This window comes from Pinus tabuliformis, chromosome X (genome assembly GCF_031772625.1).
Source record: "Pinus tabuliformis cultivar Carrire ecotype Pingquan chromosome X, CPIR1, whole genome shotgun sequence".
Lineage (NCBI taxonomy): Eukaryota > Viridiplantae > Streptophyta > Pinopsida > Pinales > Pinaceae > Pinus > Pinus tabuliformis.
In genome coordinates, this window is record NC_142308.1 from 387,966,204 (window position 1) to 387,984,208 (window position 18,005).

Consider the following 18,005-nt stretch of genomic DNA (forward strand, 5'->3'; position numbering starts at 1 on the left):
TCTTTGCAGCACATTGGTGGGAGTCATTTGGCAGCTAGTGTCCTCAATTGCAAAAGTTTGCAATTAGAGTCCTCAGCCAAACTTGCAGTGCTTCAGGTTGTGAGCGCAATTGGTCTGTTTTTGAGCGCATACACACGAAGAAGAGAAACCGTTTGGAACAAAAACGGTTAAATGATCTTGTCTTTGTGCAATACAACCTTTGACTAAGGAGGAACCAAATGATGAACAAAACACCTGATCTAGATCCCATTGTGTTGGACGATATTGATCCAACATCAGAATGGGTGGAGGAGACTGAAGATCCTGTGTTTGATGCTGATTTTGATATCGACATGGCATTAGCGGGGGATGAAGTAGATTTGGTGGTGGCATCAAAACCAGAATTAGTAGCAGCATCAAGGAAAGGCAAAGAACCAATGGAAGGCACTAGTCATGCAGGTCAACAAACTCGTGCTTCCCTTAGGTCCACTACTTTTGTTATTGGTGGCATTGCTACTGAGGTTGCAGATCAGGTTGAGGCATCCTCAGACTCTAAACCAGATGATGTGTATGTAGCTCCTAATGATGATCCTGTGTCTAGTAGTGGTGATGAACTTGATGATTGATCATGTGTACACTGTAGACTTGTAGTAGGCCAATGGCCTCGTAGCTTGCAACATTGTTTTTGGATTTTATAGGCCATTTAGAGCCTCATTGCTTATGTATTTTACTATTTTGTCGATGATATGTATTGCACTCAGTGCCATTTTGATACATTCACCTTTAAATGGTATATAAATGAGCAAACTTTGCATATTTTGTCTCTATTGGCTTGGAATCATGGTTTTAAATCTTAAAAATAGTTTTGTTTCATTAAAAATTAATTATTTAATGTATTTTTCTAAAAATAGTTTGTTTAGACCTGACTAGTTCCGGTTCGAAACCTGGTTCATTAGGTGGACCGGTCCAATCACCAGTTCCAGTTTTTAAAACATTGCCTCCAATCACCAAGTCAACCCTTCCTTCCAATAGATGATCCTTACCAAAGTCTCCAAGTGTCAGCTTCTCAGTGGTAGCTTCAATCCAGAATTTCGGCCCCTAGCTTCAGAATTTCGGACCTGCAGTAGATTCAAAAATTTTGGCCCCAGCTGTAGTCTAGTAACTTCACACGTGTGAGATAGAGATGCCCAAAAACTCGATCCTTGACTTCTACAACTTCTTCCTTCTCTCTCCTCAACTTCGCTCTTCTTTTTCTGCCTCTTTTTCTTGTAGATTGAACTTGTTGAGTGTGTGCTTCAAATGAGTCAAATTGCCTATATATATAGCCTTTCTGCTGTGTTGAATAGCCCTAATCCAGGCTTACTTCATGAGGACAGGGCCGACTTGATGTGGAGGTGACAAATGACTCTTTTGACTCAAAAATAATTATTTCTACATGATACAAAATCCCATGAAGAGTCCAATAAAAATGACAATGACTTTATTGGCTCAAGACAAAACCTAAAAGCCTTCAATGGAGGCTTTGACCTAAAAATCATTGACCTAAGCATAAAACCCATGCTTTAATAAGTCAATTTCTTTAAGAATAAAATTTCTTTTGACAAATACAATTATGAAGACCGACACTAGTTACATTCATCAACACAGACAAGGTTCTAGATGAGACAAGGTTTTGCCATCCGACCATTCGAGGGTCGAGCTAGGTAGATGTCAGATGTTGGTTAGGTTAGGAAGATTCATTCGAGCATCTGGACCCATATGGGATGCACCAAGGCACCCAAGTGTCTAGGCCTCTGAAAGTGCAACAAGGAAACCACTTACAAAAACAGAGAGATCCCAGATTTCCCAGTGCCAAACATAAAGTGGACCTTAGCATGACATGGCAGTGTAGGTGGCACCTAGGCAGCGCTAGGCGGTAGTGACGTGGCACTTTGTGGTCATGACATGTGGCAGCTGGATTTGGCACTTTTGGGTGGCCAAGTGGCCCTTTTTCGAGTGATACGTGATGGTGACGTGGCATGACAGGTGGCAGAGGGACATGGCAAATGATGTGGCAATGACATGGTAGGCCTTGGGATTCACGCTAGGAAGCTATTTCACAAGGCTTCATAATGTTAAATTTTTTGGTGTTTTTCTCGTGTTTTGGAATCCTGTGGAAAAAAGTCATCAGGCCATTTGGGGGTCAGGCTGTGTAAGTGGTTAATTGCATAAGAAAGTCCTAGGTGCCAAATTTTCCAGATACAAGACCTAGCACAGATTCCAAGGCAGAGGTGGACCCCACATCAATTTTCTACTTTAGCTCGATGTTTTGTGCTTAAGCCATTTAGGCATCTGAGGGTTGAGTAGTGTACCCATAGTTTGTTGTTTAAATGAGCTAGATCCCGAATCCCTAGATCTAGGACTTTAGCACAAATGTGTTATCGAGCCATCTCACCATTCGATGGTTATAAGAAGTGTTTTAAAAACTGGCCGGCTTGAACTGGAAATTGGTCAAACTAGTCGGTTCATTAGCCGATTGGGTCAAACCGGCAGAAAAATCGAGTTCGACCCCCCACTTCGCCATAAACCACAAAAACCAGTGCTAACTAGCCGGTTTAGGACGGAACCAACCAGTTTATGGTCAAACCGGTTGGTTCCATAATAGAGTGGTTAATGTAAGTAGTTTGCCGGACAAGAAGAGACTACTCAAGTTTGTTGAATCATTTTGGAAGGCTAACTTGGTGGAAGAGGAAGGTCTTTTGGTTAGGCTAAGGTCTTGGTCTATCTAAATTTGATTAGTGGAAGAGTTTGACTGGGTTTTACACTAGAGAGGGGTTTTAGCCCTGACTGAGTGCCTACATCTAGTGTCGTTGATCTTCATGTTTTGATTTGATGATTGCTTGATGAAAAGAAGATAAAAGAAGAACATAAAGAAGATAATAAAAATACAAGAATAACACAAGTAATTATCAACATAAGAAAAATTTTCTGCCTTTCTGATTTTCTAACATGGAATCAAAGTTAAGGTGAAGAAGGAAGAAAAAGGCAACTTGAAGATCTACTGAAAGGGTCAAAGGAAAGGATCATATAAGAGGAAGGTCTACTATCTATATCAAGAAAAGAAGACATGACAATTAAGTCTGAAAACAAGCTAGAAGGAGCCACCAACTACAGAGCATGGAAGAAGAGAATAGATCTTATTCTCACTAAGCATAAAGTTTTGGATCTTGTTCAAGGAAAAGTTAAGAAACCTACAAATGAATTTCAGGGAAACCGACAACTTGACCATGAATTTAACAGTAGATGGAGTGAAGGACAATCTAATACCAACATATCCAATATAGATTTTACTCAAGAAATGTATGGAGTTCTCTCCAACTTGTTCACCATCAAAAATATTGGTCAGATAGCTAGTCTCAAGAATGAGCTAAGAACAATAAAGATGACAAAAGATGATATGATGTCATCATATTTTGTAAGGATCTCTAGAATAAGAGATGAACTCCAAGTGATTGATAAAGTTATACCTGAGAAGGAACATGCTATTGTTGCACTACTAGGTTTACCAAAGCCTTGGGGCCCTTTTGCTTAAGGAATTAGCAGTTGGAAGGATGCACCAACCTTTGAACAAATGTGGAATGCATGCAGTCAAGAAGAAGCTCGCATCTCATTAGTAAGTAACAAAAAGGAGGATGAAGAAGACAACACTTCAAATGCCTACTTTGCTCATCACAAGAAGAAGGGAACATACAAGAAGTTCAAAGGACCAAGGAAGAAAGTTGACCTATCCAAGATTGAATGCTACAATTGTCATAAGATGGGTCATTACAAAAGTCATTGTCTTGAAGATCCAAGGAATAAGAAGAGAGAAAGAGAACATGCAAATGTTGTTGATGAAGCTCCACCAAAGAAGAACAAGACTGAAGAATCTGAAGTCAAAGATCTATTTTCTAGAGACTCTTAAGGATACTATCCCTTGCATATCCTTCTACTTTAAGTTCTGCAATGTTTTCTTTTATGTTTTGATTTCTAGAGTTCATAAATATATCTTGTTAGAACTTTTTGAATTGTTTAAGTTGTAGGTATCCCTTAGAAAGATTGGATTAAGAGGGAGCCTTCACCATTTTACCAAAAGATAAGTATATTGTTCTTTGTTTCATCTTTCATGTTTGGTTTTCTCCTCACATTGAGATTTGTTTGTATTATATACTAATAATCTTTCCCTTATATTTTCCTTGTTTAGGAAATCTTGCAAAATGCATTATGGTGGAGACTTCAAAGGAAAGACTTGAATCATGAAAGAAGTCTTGTTGCAAAGGAAGCCCTTCAAGAACTAAAGTCCTACAAGGTTTGTTAAAGAACAACTCAAGGTATGTCTTAGATTACAAGTTTTGTTACAAGGTTCTCTTCATAAAAAAGGTATGATCATTCTTCTTTTGAAATTTGCTTTACATTACTAACATCATTATGTTTAGGGTTTTAAATCTTAAAGATTCTTGTTAAGGTGATTAATCATTAGATTGAATCTACCCTCGTTATACTATCATTTGATCATTCTTGTGAAACCCTAACTCTTAGGGTTCACTATAAAACCCTAGCCTCTTATTGCTAAAGGTATGTCAATGTTGATTATGAAATCCTAGTCCTCTGAGGGTTTGTTGATAAAGTCTAGAACATATGATGAAATCCTATACTTTTGAAGTTTATGGTTTGGTAATGTCATGATAAAACCCTAGTTCTTTAAGGTCTTGCTATTAATATCTAAGAAACACTAGATTTTTAGCATTTAAGGTTTCTAAACAAGACCTTTGTAAATAACTAAAGTAAGATCCGAGGAATGAAACCCTAGGTTTATATTCATCTGTTTGATTGTAACCCTAACCTAGTCAAAATTATTTGATGTATTGATGTTTGGTTTACCTAGTAGATATTGTTGTCAAATGCTAGTGCATAATTATGAAATCCTACATATGTATATGCGAGTATGCTAACTTAATTGTTGATACTCATGTTTTAGTTTGTCTAATCTAGGTTTTGTAACAAAACCCTAGTAGGGATTGATATTCTAGGACATGATCATATTGTTTCGATTATTGATATGATTTAGCTTTGATGATAAAATCTAGGGTTTGCAACAAACCCTAGTAGAGTCTGACATGTAATTCTAAAAGGCATATTGTGGAAACCTTTGATGTATAGTACTCATAGTTTTAAAAACCGCTCAGAAATACCGTAACCGGTCAAACCGGCCGGTTAGCTAGCTGGCCGGTCCGAACCGGCCTAAAAACCCAGTCAGACCCTTCATTTGCCCGATTTTTGGCCCTAACCAGTGAAAACCGGCCGGTTTTAGGCACAACCACCATAAAGTTAAAAAAAAATGTTTTTGACTGTGTTTGAGGGGTTTTGGGGGGGGACTAAGGGTGTTTCAACCCTAACAATGTTGGCAATTAATGGTAATGTTAAATTCTTAAAGTAAAAGTGACATTTCCTTTAATTTTCATTTTCATCCTTTTACTTAAATTTTTAACATTACCATGAAATGACTCAGGATGTTTGAGAGTGGTTTCGACCTCATTGGATTTCATATGGAGAAACTAGAATTTTAGATTTCACTCAAAATTCAGCAGACTTAATGGTTTTCAGGATTTCATGGTTTGGGGGTAAACAATAAATGCAATTAGAGCTCCAAATGATAAGAAAAACTCCTGATCTAGATCCCATTGTGTTGGACGATATTGATCCAACATCAGAATGGGTGGAGGAGATTGAAGAACCTGTGTTTGAGGCTGATTTTGATATCGACATGGCTTTGGCGGGGGATGAAGCAGATTATGCGGTGGCATCAGAACCAGGATCAATAGCGGCATCAAGGAAAGGCAAGGAACCAATGGAAGGCACTAGTCATGCAGGTCGACAAACTCGTGCTTCCATTAGGTCCACTTCTATTGTCAATGGTGGCATTGATACTGAGGTTGCAGATCAGGCTGAGGCATCCTCAGACTCTGAACCAGATGATGTCTATGTAGCTCCTGATGATAATCTTGTGTCTACTACTAGTAGTGGTAATGAACTTGATGATTGATCATGTGTATACTGTAGACTTGTAGTAGGCCAATGGCCTCATAGCTTGCAGCAATGTTTTTGGACTTTATAGGCCATTTAGAGCCTCATTTGTTATGTATTTTGCTATTTTGTTGATGATATGTATTGCACTCGGTGCCATTTTGATGTATTCACCTTTACATGGTATATAAATGAGCAAACTTTGCATATTTTGTCTCTATTGGCTTGGAATCATGGTTTTACATCTAAAAATAGTTTTGTTTCATTAAAAATTGATTATTTAATGTATTTTTTTAAAACCAGTTCGTTTAGACCAAACCAGTGCCGGTTAGACCGGTTCCGGTCGATAAACCGGTTCATTAGGTGGACCGGTCCTGTCACCGGTTCCGGTTTTAAAAACATTGATAGTACTATGATTGAATTGTTATTTTATTGAATTATTGATATCTAAGGTTTTGGGTCTCGAAGATGGAGTCTAGGGTTTACGACAAAACCCTAGCAAGAAGTATAAGTCTAGTATGTAAAAAGATGTGACCCTTGCTAATTATGAACCTAACTAGGTTTAGGTATTTGATGTCTAAAGTTTGAATGCTTTGATGCTTCCATTGTAATGACATGATTTTAATTGACTTCATGCTTCTGTATATTTGTATTTGGTTATACTTGCTATTAAAATTTTGTAGGTACATAATCTTCAAGATGTTGAAGATGTCCATAATTGAATATGATAAATAAGCATGATGAAAGAAGCTATAACATTGATGACGATCAAGATGACCTTGATGCCGTGGGAAAGAATGAAGCCTTGAAAGTTTGAAGTTTCTCCGATGTTACAAAAGAAAGTAGTTGTTGATCTCCCTAAGTTGAGAGGGAGCTTGGATAGAAGAAAGAGTATAGAGGGAGGACATATCATGACAGTCATAATGAATACCTTAAAGGAAGGATGAAACCGAAGAATGAATGAAAGAACTACAAATGGATGTTCATGAAATTACAAAAGACTTGAGAAATAACAAGGTTGTATTTGGTGCTACTGAAGAAGTGAAAGAATAAAGCTTCTAACAAGTTGTATTTGGATAAATTGATGATGATATGAGTAGCATCAGAATGTCTGAGGACCTTGAAATTTTGTGTTTACTTGTATATATACTTAAAGGTTTATTATTGATTAGGGTTGTGTTTGTACAGGTAAATCTCTCCTTAAAAATGTTGAACATTTGATGCATGCTTGGAGTGGTGGATATATATCTGATTTAGTTGATAAGAAGAGATGAAGCATCTTGTGGTAACAAGATGCTTCGGAGGACATCTAGCTAGCCTATGTGATGATGTTTAGATAACGAAGTAGGGAGGGTGGCGTTGGTCATGGAGCTCTAACTTTGGATACGCACCTAGATCCCTGGGTTGGTGTTAGAGATTAAAAGTCTGATGGTACTTAAAGTGGTTAAAGCTTGAGTACACCTTAGTCCCACCCAATTCGAGTACCCTGGTCACGTATCTAATTCGTAGCACTGTGTATGTTATGACTGTTCATAGAGCATATCACTTTGAGATCTTCCATGTACCTCTGTATATATGTAATTATGAATACCTCCCTAGTTAAGAGGGAGTATTGAAAAATGTAACTATTGTCAGTCTTCATAATTGTATTTGAGTCATGATGTAATGTATTTGTCAAAAGAAAGAAAAAGAATTTTATTATAAAAGAAATTGACTTATTAAAGCATCGATTTCATGCTTGGGTCAATGTTTTTTGGTCAAAGCCTCCATTGTAGACTTCTAGGGTTTATGTCAAGAGTCCTTGTCCTTATCAATATGTAAAAAATTCCTTTTTGGGCTTTATTTATCAAAGAAGAAATCTATTTTTATGTAAAATAGGTCATTTAAGCCTCCTCCACTAAGTCAGCCTCAAGAAGGACAAGTCTGCCTCATCAAGGGAATTCGACCTCACAGATTCACAATATAAAGGCAGCAACTCGACCTCATTTGGAGCATACTCACAACAAATTCAATTTGCAGTTGCTAGAGACATAAAAAGGGTGTGAAATTCAAGGGAGGAAGCAAACCCTAGCAAAGAAGAAGGAAGTATTTTTCAAGCAAAAGAATTCCAATTTTCTCTCTCCTTGTCTCACACGTGCGAAGTTGTTGGGTCGCTAAAAGGGCTGAAATTGCACTACTGTAGCTGGGTTGAAATTCTGGGTTGTTGTTGGGTTGTAGCTGCTCAACAAGAAGAGACTACTCAAGTTTGTTGAATCATTTTGGAAGGCCGACTTGGTGGAGGAAGGTCTTTTGGTAAGGTCTAAAGTCTTGGTCTATCTCAATTTGATTAGTGGAAGAGTTTGACTGGGTTTTCCCCTAGAAAGGGTTTTAGCCCTAGCTGAGTGCCTACATCTTGTATCATTGATCTTCATGTTTTGATTTGATGATTGTTTGATGAAAAGAAGATAATAAGAATACAAGAATAACACAAGTAATTATCAACATAAGAAAATCTTTCTACCTTTCTGATTTTCTAACACAGACTTCAGGAGATGTCTTGGCACATCGTTCATGCATGGGGTTGTAGGGTGGTCAGCATACCCAGACAGGAGTTATTCAGAAGGGATGACATTTGTATGCCACCAGACAGAGCAGTGTATGGGGATGATGCTCTTGTATCGATATATTGGGCATAGGAGCCACTGAGGATCGACACAGCAGTGACATCCCCATTAGCATGTGAGGAGTCATGCCACTTAGGTCTACCAGGACAGAGAAGGAGATATGACTCACATCATAGTGGGTCCACTAGCAGGGTGGCAAATACATTGGCGCATGCAAGATACCATACAGTACGAGGTGCATCCACAATAGGTGGTGATACCTAATGGGGTACATGGATATGTCATGGTGTGTAGAGGTATGTAAAGGAGTATGATGATGCATGGTTTTATGCAATGGTGTATGGTGCTGCACAGCAAGATCTTGGAGCATTGCTTCTAGGGAGACCGATTGATTGGGACATCAGGCATACTAGTGGGCCTGACTTACTGAAGATCAATAAGTGGATGCATGAGTGTTAGAACTTAGGGAGCATTGCCTTCCTCAAAGTTTGATCTTCGATTGGAACATCACTTGATCAGAGTTAGAGAGTGGGATACTTGCAGGACTACCCTTGGGTATCCATATGGGTTCTTGATCACGCCCTTGGGATTAACCCATGCATCTGTCACTTTCTAGTCCTGCATACTGTTGCAGAGGCTTCTGTTGTTGTTCTTTGATGCTCTCATCACATATAGCAAGACACATGGGGTCACCTTAGACAGTTGGGTGAGACACAATGCATCGTGGATAGGAGAATGACTTCCCAATTGAGGCATATGGTCAGGGAGCGAGTTGACAGATACAGGATTAGGGATGGCATGACCCATTGCAGAGGCAGCGTATGTTCTGCCCCTGAGTACACACTTGGGGAGATGATCAAGAGAGAGTTGCATGACACACCTTTGGCAAGACATTTTGAGGCATTGTACGAGCATGGGGCACAGTGGATGGTAGGCCTCTTTTATAGGAGGTTGTGTGGCTAAGTTGCGTGAAATGCCGAAACATTTCGAAGTTTCCGAAATAGGGACGTTTAGAAATGTCACCTACCAAAAATGGCAACGTCATTCATATATCTATATATATATATATAGATATAACACATTATCTTGCAAGAAAAAAGGGAATAAGAACCTTAGATGACAATTTAGAAGGGAAACGAAGTCTATATAAACTCTCATACATGATTACATGATCGCTAAGTTTTGGCCAAGTTTCAGAGTTTTAGGTACGGGTATGGCCCAGAACATCAGGTTCCTAGAAGTTTCGTGCAACATAGGTGTGTGGGCTCCATGCAGTAATTGGGTACATCACTAGGGGATGGGATAGCAGAGTCTGCTATGTGGTTAGGTAGGAGCAGCGCAGTTTAGCATACGTCAGATTGATTCATGATACATGGTATTCTTTTATTGGTTGCTTACAGGGATTAGTGATAAGGCACGGATGAACGCCAATAGTTAGCAATACTTCAATGCAATAGTAAGTTATAAGCAAAGTGGCACAATGGCAGCATGGTAGTGCCCTTTTGAGATTAGCATGGGACCCGGGCATTATAGGTCTCAACAACTCAGCTACCATTATGAATGAGTAGGTCTTTACAGGGGAAGATCACTTAGATCTTCCATTGGAGTTGGCGGAGGGTGTTTCACTTCTCAGTGATTCATTGATGGTATCAGAGGTGGTAGTGGTTAGTTCCTGTGGGCGAGGACCCTTTTCAATTGATTTTGGGTTGTACTTTCAGGAGTTCACTCTTGAGGTACATGAGATTGATTTTCTGATAGAGTGGGGTCTCAAGGAGATGGCCGAGATATTCCATTTTCAAGATGCTCTACTTATTGGCGGTATGCAGAGGCCCTTTGGCATCCATGCCTTGTTGGGGAGCGCGTGGGGCGAGGAATGCTTCACTATGATCAAGATGGTTTGGGACTGTGTTAGCAGCACATGATGACATTGCTTGAGGACAAGCAATTTTGGGGAGGGGAGACTGTAATGTCCCTAAATTTTGGACTACTTGGTGAGGTGGTTAGGAGGGATTCCTAGAGCTTCTGTCAGCTGGTCATAGGAGCGAGATTACTCCATTGGTGGGATCAGAGGGTTTTCAGAGGAGTTCTATGGGTCAAACGGGGATCGCTTATCATATTGCATCATCAAGATCAATTTCGCACGGTTTGCTTTTGGTTCTGTTGCATTCCTACAATATTTGTAAAACGAGTTTTTAACAAGCATATTTTAATTAATTACACTTAAGATGTTGTTTCGGGTTGATTACTTGGAGAAACACCTTAGTTTAATAGCTCATTGGAATCCGGACGAAAAGATCTACAGGGCAAGATAATGAAAAGGGGCTTTGGGTGGCCAGTGTAACCATGGAGGCGAATTAAGCATTTTCCGGCATTAAAAGTGACTTTAATTAGTTTATAAAAGTCACTTTATTAAATAAAGAAAGGAAAGGTGTTTTTAATATTTAATTGGAGGAAAATGTAAGTGAGTTATAGGAAAAAGGGAAATGAGCTAGTCCCTCCTCATTCTTTCACTTTTCTTTTTGGAGCGAATAGCTCTTGGAAAGTTTTTGGAGAGAAGCTTAGGGTTTTGGAAACGCTAGACATCATTGCTAGCTTCAGTGTTGAAACTAGACACCTTAGTTGGTCCAAAAATTGAAATCATTCAGAGTTCACCATTGTGCCTTCATGGAAAATAAAATTGCAGGGGATATTGAGCTTGAAGACATCTTGTCAGTTGATTTTATTTCCTGAGATGGTAATTTCTATATTTCTTCTCACAGGTGGAGATTCAAGTAATCAAGAAAAGACCAAGCCAAGGAAGGTGACCAATCCCAGTCATGCTTTAATGGGTCGAAATTCAAGGGAGTGAGATTGAGTTTCTACAGCCATTATGGAGTGTATGCTCAGTAGTTACCAGAGATCAAAGTACTGTACTCAGAGGGATAAGTCCCACTCCATTTAGAGGGATGAGTTTCTATCTTATTCCCTGGCCAAGTTCAAGTATAAAGGGATTGATTTGCTGCTCTAAAGGAGGCTGTATTTCCACATATACTCTGCTGGTTGAACGTACTCCACAAGATGCCAAGTTTGAAGAAGTTGATAGCTGATTTGGATGCAGTCCTGTAGGAGAGTGGGGACAATCTACTGTTACCTAGTTGCTGGTCGAATCATTCCTTTCAGACAGCGATTCGCATAGTCAAAGGGCCATGGTTATTTCCTTGCTGGAGCTGAAACAGAGGCACTGATATGCACTGAAAGAATAGCCAAATTTCTGCCTGTAGCTTGTCCAAACATGGTACATTCAATGCTGCAATGAACTGTGAGTTAATGTCATTGTAGACAGTGCTTATTTATATCAGATTCTGCTTGTATATTAGCTTATCTCACTGTCTATCAAAATTATAAAATGGCTGTTGGCAGTGGGCACCTACAGTACCTGTGTGAATTCTGGGCATGTGTTTTAGTGAAGAGTAATGAAGTTTGTGGCTGCTACTATTGTTATCAGTATTATTAATGCTTCCTTTGTTTAATGTTGATATTAAATTAATGTTCTGAAGTGTTTCCACAAGTGTCCTTCCCTACATATGATATATTTACATGAGCCAATAGCAAGAAATGCACCTACAGCACTAGGTACACAAACTGTTTGTCAAAATGCCACAGTGAACCAAACCTTACAAATTCAGAATTTTCGTGGGTTTTTCTTAAGTCATTGCAGTTGGGTATTTTACAGATTCTATCATGTATGAGGGTACGAGATTGGAATTGATCAAGGCCACCAAGCTATTGGACTTTGCATCATGTAATCATCTATGAGAGTTAAAATAGACGTAAGTTTCCTTTTAAAATGTCATTGATGTGTAACATTCATCAAGGCCACCAAGCTATTGGACTTTGCATCATGTAATCATCTATGAGAGTTAAAATAGACGTAAGTTTCCTTTTAAAATGTCATTGATGTGTAACATTCTTATTTCTTGCCAGGTAATGTGTATCTATATTTTTCTCTAATTTTTATATGCCATGTTTCCCCTGTGCACTCTTTTATTTTATTTTTATTTTTTGGTGGGAACAGGGGATCGTCCTGTTTTGGGAAACTTCTAAACATTTTGCGCGACTTTGCTTTTTATACAATACCTGTATTTCACAACAAAGCTACAATATCAATAATTAAAAAGTGATCTATAAAATGAAACACTATAGCAGAGGATTGATGCTTATGCGATGGGCTCATATTATACAATACCTGTATTTCACAACGAAGCTACAATATCAATAATTAAAAAGTGATCTATAAAATGAAACACTATAGCAGAGGATTGATGCTTATGCGATGGGCTCATAACAACAATAGTGATATGGTAGAAATGCTCAAGAGTTCCTACTAACAATGACATACGTTCTTCTTTGAAGGCAACATTCTTGAATAAGTAAATGAATACAAGTACCTCAGGATCGATTTCAACACAAGCTTAATTGGGAGGATTGCAGAAAGAAGAGAATTTTAGGAGGGTGGAAAGCATTATATGCACTTCAAAACAGATGTAGAGAGGCATAGTTAAGGGATTGGAAAACGATTAAAGTGATTTTTGGACTCCTAGTTTGTTTAGTGATATTATATGGGTGTGAACCGTGGGCTAGCAGCATCCTTGTTTCAAAATGGAAACAAATTGAGAAAATCCAAAAACTCTTGATCATGAGCAAGTTCAAAATAAAAAGTTCGGTTCCTTATGAGATAATGTTGAGTGAAACAGGAGCAGCTCCCATCGAAGCAATTGCTATGGTGCATCTTATAAGGTATCTAAAAAAGAATTGAGCAAATGAGGATAGGTAGATGGCCGAAAGTTATCTTCAATAAAGGCATGAGTGATAGAAAGAAATCACTGATGTGACAAAACAACAAATGGAATATTTACCTCAATGCATGTCCCACAAATAGCAAGGAGTTAAAGAATTTTGTTATGGAGAAGTTTCGTAAGTGTATATGGGGAAAAGATTTGGGTAGAAAGAAGAATTACTATGTTCAAGAATTCAACCCCACTTGTGATCTCCAACAAAAAGAGTGCATTGGAGCTAGCATTCCGTGGAGAGAAAAGATTCTTATTGCTCAATTAAGAACTAACTCACATCAACTTCAGTGTGAAACGAAACGGTAGAAGAGGCCTAAAGAAGCTTGGGAAGAACGGGTGTGTTTATTTTGCACTTCTGGGGCAGTGGAATCGGAAAAACATTTCATTTTAGAATGTGATGCTTTCAGAGACATCAGGGACAGTTATGGCAGTATGTTAGGATCAATTCCTTGGCATTGTCTTTTCAGTGAGGGAACTGTTAGCAGGGTGGGTCAGCGCATCATCAATTTGAGTAAAAAAAGGATTGAATTGCAAAAGGCAAAAAATAGGGAGGCGGGTAGTCCCATAGACTATTTTTAGTCTCATAGACATTAAAATATCATTCATTCATTCATGCAATGCCAATAGAAAAATCCATGTGAAAATTTAGCAACATAGGCTATATGAGCAACACAGTTTTCTCCATAAAGACCTCTTTTATCTCACCATGAACTGAAGGTCCTATTACTCGATAGTCTGTTATTGCACTTTGTGCCAAGTGCTCTCTAGAGTAATCAGCAATAAGGATCCTTTCTGACTTTGCATCATCTGAAATCACCTATCATAAACAAACCAAATAGGACAGTGAGGTGAAGAAAATAGGCACATATTTATATGCAAATTTAATAAGCAGTTTACATATGAAATGAGAATGGAAGTGAAAATATTTTTCTAAAAAATCACTGGTCAATATGATGAACAACTTGTTTTCTGTGAGGAAACGCTTCTTAAGAGACAGGAGAATTACATCACGCTTTTCTTACATTCAAAACCATCAAAACTCACGCAAATGCACCACTCAGAAAAGTGAAACATAATCATTTAAGACGAGTGTCATTTGCCAAGAACACATTTAAAGTAATATAAGATATATACAATTTATTGTCTATGATGCCTTATAATAGAAAGCATGAAACTTTATAAGAAAAAAATGAAAAGAACACCATAATTCACTTACTGATATATACACTATTCAATTTCCTATTCATCAATTTTGATGTGAAGTTAATATTTATTATTTCCCTGGCATCACATTAGAGAATGATCAGCAAGATATTCACAGGATTTGAACCTCAGTCACTCAAAATTAAACACTCCCTACTTAGCAGTCAACTGTGGGCCAACGGACTCTAATTCATCAATTTTAAAATTTTAAAAATAACTCTTAGTTCAATAGAACAGTATTCCACGTCATATGTATGTTTATGACATATGTATACATATTAATAAGGTAACAACAATAATTTTTTTATCTACATGTTATGTTATAATACAGGGGACACTCATGTGGAGTTTATCAATCCATAACTCCTTAGGATTATCTATTCCTTCTACGCATTGCATTGTCAATAGATATTGCATTGCATTGTTTGTTATGCACTTCATGCGAGCTCCTGTTTTTTGATAATTGGTGGTCATTTGAGCTTCTTTGACATGGGGAGTCAATGTTGTTTTGGGTTCCCAGCATCTGATTGTCTTAGTAGCTCTTGTTTCTGTTGAATAGGTTCATTACAGATGATTTTTATAGAATTGTATTCTATTTCTTGGTTTTTTCAAAGTTGCAGAGATCATGTCATTTTTTGGAGATAATATCACCGTTAGGGTACAGATGTTAGAAGTAATCAGGGCCATTGTCGGTTGTTAAACGCCAGACAATTCCTACCTTCATTGTTCAAAATCAGGATTTCCTCTCGAAGAAGATTAATGGCAAAGACCAACTTTTGAAAATTGGGCATAAAGACAAACTCAATTGACATGATGTTTCCAGTTTACACAATTTGAAGCCCGAATGTTCTTATCTAACGATAATCCTAAATTTCAATGTGGCTAGTTTGGCTATCCATATTGCAGTCTGGGTTGATTATTTTGTAATTTCACAGCCCACTCCCAGCATTTCAAGGTGGGTAACCGTAATGTTGAGAATTCACACTATGCTGGCAATCAACGAAGGACATGAGTTTCAGAATAATGCTCGTAGAGTAGACTAAAACCATGGTTGATTTGACTTCCTTTCTTCAACAGATCCTATGCTAACTTTATTTGGTTTCCTTGCTCTCCTTGTGCTATGTCTGTGGACGTTGAAGACTCGAATTGGCCTAGCAATTGATTCATAGATTCCATTTCAAAGTGTCTCTATTAAGAAAACAATGTACCTATCTTAAAATGATTCTCTCATTACTTATGAATCCACTCTTTACTCATTTGAAGCAGCTTCTCCCATCCTCAGGCCAGAGGTAGTGTCAATGTGACAGACTAGCTACAACAAGCAACAGGAGGGAAACTTTCAGGCAGTGTTATCAAAACCAGACCGGAACCAGTGGAACCGGCCAGTCCAACCAGTTTGGAGGCCAAACTGGTCCGATTCAAGGTTCGGAACTGGAAATGGCCAGTCTGGTACCAAACCAACCTTTATTCACCAAACCAGTTGGTTTCATACAATTCCACTAAAGATGTTCCAAACACTTTTTTTAAGAAAAAACAAAAAAAATTGAGTGGGGCAACCTAATATTCAAGCCTATGGCCTTGGTATTGTTATGCAATTTATGGTAATGTTAAATTTTTAAAGTAAAATCACTTTTACTTAAATTTTTAACATTACCATGAAATGACTCAGAATGTTTGAGAGTGGTTCCGACCTCATTGGATTTCGTACAGAGAGAGTAGAATTTTAGATCTGACTCAAAATCCAGCAGACTTAACAGTTTTCAGGATTGTGGGGATTGCAACGTTTCCATCGGATTTTGTCATGTACGAGGGTGTGGAACTAGTATTTGATCAAGAGCACCAAACACTCTATGTGCCTTGACATTAATGGCATTGGTTGTCGAACTCCTCTATCATGGCCTTACTAAAAATGTACCCATCAATCAAACAAACTATTGACTTGACATGCTACACTTTTTCTATCTTATTTTAATGCTTAGAGGGAGATATTGATGATGAAGTTCTCAATATAGGCAATGATTTTGATGATAGGTAGGTATTTGTTCTAACTTCTAGCATGATTCTTTTGGATGCTAGAGGCCATCTATAGCCTGTTTGTTGATGTATTTTCGCTTCAGAGATGGATTGCAATCAATACTATTTTGGTTATGTGCACCCTTACATACTATATAAATGAGAACTTTTTCTTATTTGTGCATAATTGGTTTGGATTCATATGGATGTGCATGTATATATATGTTTTTCTTTAAAATTTGAATATTTTATGTGATTTTCGTTGACCAGTTTTTTGGTCCTTTTTCTTTACCGATTTTGGTCTGGTTCTGACCGGTTCCCGGTTTAAAGGGTTTTCTGGTTTGGTCACCAATTCGGTTCTGAACAGTTCCTGGTTTAGAGGGTTTTCCGCTTCAGTCACCAATTCGGTTCTGATAACATTGCAGTTTTAGGGGTGTGTGGGTACAAGCACCTTACCAGTTTGGTTCTGATAACATTGCAGTTTTAGGGGTGTGTGGTGTACATGCACCTTAGCTAGGTGGGGATTCTCAATTTCCAAGTTTTTATGTTATGAAATCACTCTACTCCTAGATTTTGAAGTGTTATTTCTTTAGTATTCTCTCTTTTAAATGCAATAAATGCTAATACAATCCCATGCGTCAGAGATCAACCACATCCATCACTTGAGGAGTTGCACTAATGAGTTCACTCAAGAGAGTGTCCACAAAGATTTGGCCATTTTACTAGATGTGCAAAATGACAGAGAATCAATAGAGTGCAAAGCACATTGTAGTGGACAACTTTAACATTTATTTGGTGTGGCAAATTGGCAATGTATCCGAAGCATGCTAAAATCCTAGTCACGAAATTCTGACATTGCACCCCAGTTGCACGATTTCAATGGTTGTGCTACCCACCAAAAGCGAGTGACCCCATAGGAGAAAATTCTTCTCACACATTTTGCATCCAGCTGGCCAACCAACAACCCTTGATAGCTACCACTAGCCTCTAACTCGATCTTCAATGTTCTTATACCATGTGAAAATTCCTTGAACAACAACAATTGAGTATTATTCTCCTAACTTAACTGTTTATTCGTCTTCTGTTAAATTACCAACGACACATATCAAATAAACCACACTATAATTCTTCACCAATGAAAATACGTTGTGGAAATAAAATAGGAACTGAGAAATAGATGTGTGCACACAATAAAATTGACACCACTATTTTGGACTAAATGTCCCCGTAAAAACCCTGAAGGGAAAACCGGTGCAGCAGATGAGGGTTTTTTTTATTATGTAGCGGTTTCAGAATTATTACAAATGGAAGCCCAACTGGCTACCCTCAATCAATA

The 18,005-nt window shown here is 38.1% G+C and overlaps 1 protein-coding gene across 3 annotated transcripts in view; it reads right to left on the reverse strand.

Annotated features, from left to right (window-relative positions):
* LOC149140164 (RNA pseudouridine synthase 4, mitochondrial-like) overlaps positions 1-18,005 on the reverse strand; it is a 190,363-nt gene that overhangs the window by 33,384 nt on the left and 138,974 nt on the right. For all 3 annotated transcript variants that reach the window (XR_016264531.1, XM_089448578.1, XM_089448579.1), the window contains exon 8: positions 14,159-14,270. Coding sequence is in view for 2 of the 3 variants with exons in the window: in XM_089448578.1 (XP_089304704.1) it covers positions 14,159-14,270 (112 nt within the window). In the remaining variant the exon portion in view is untranslated. The remainder of the gene's footprint in view (positions 1-14,158; positions 14,271-18,005) is intronic.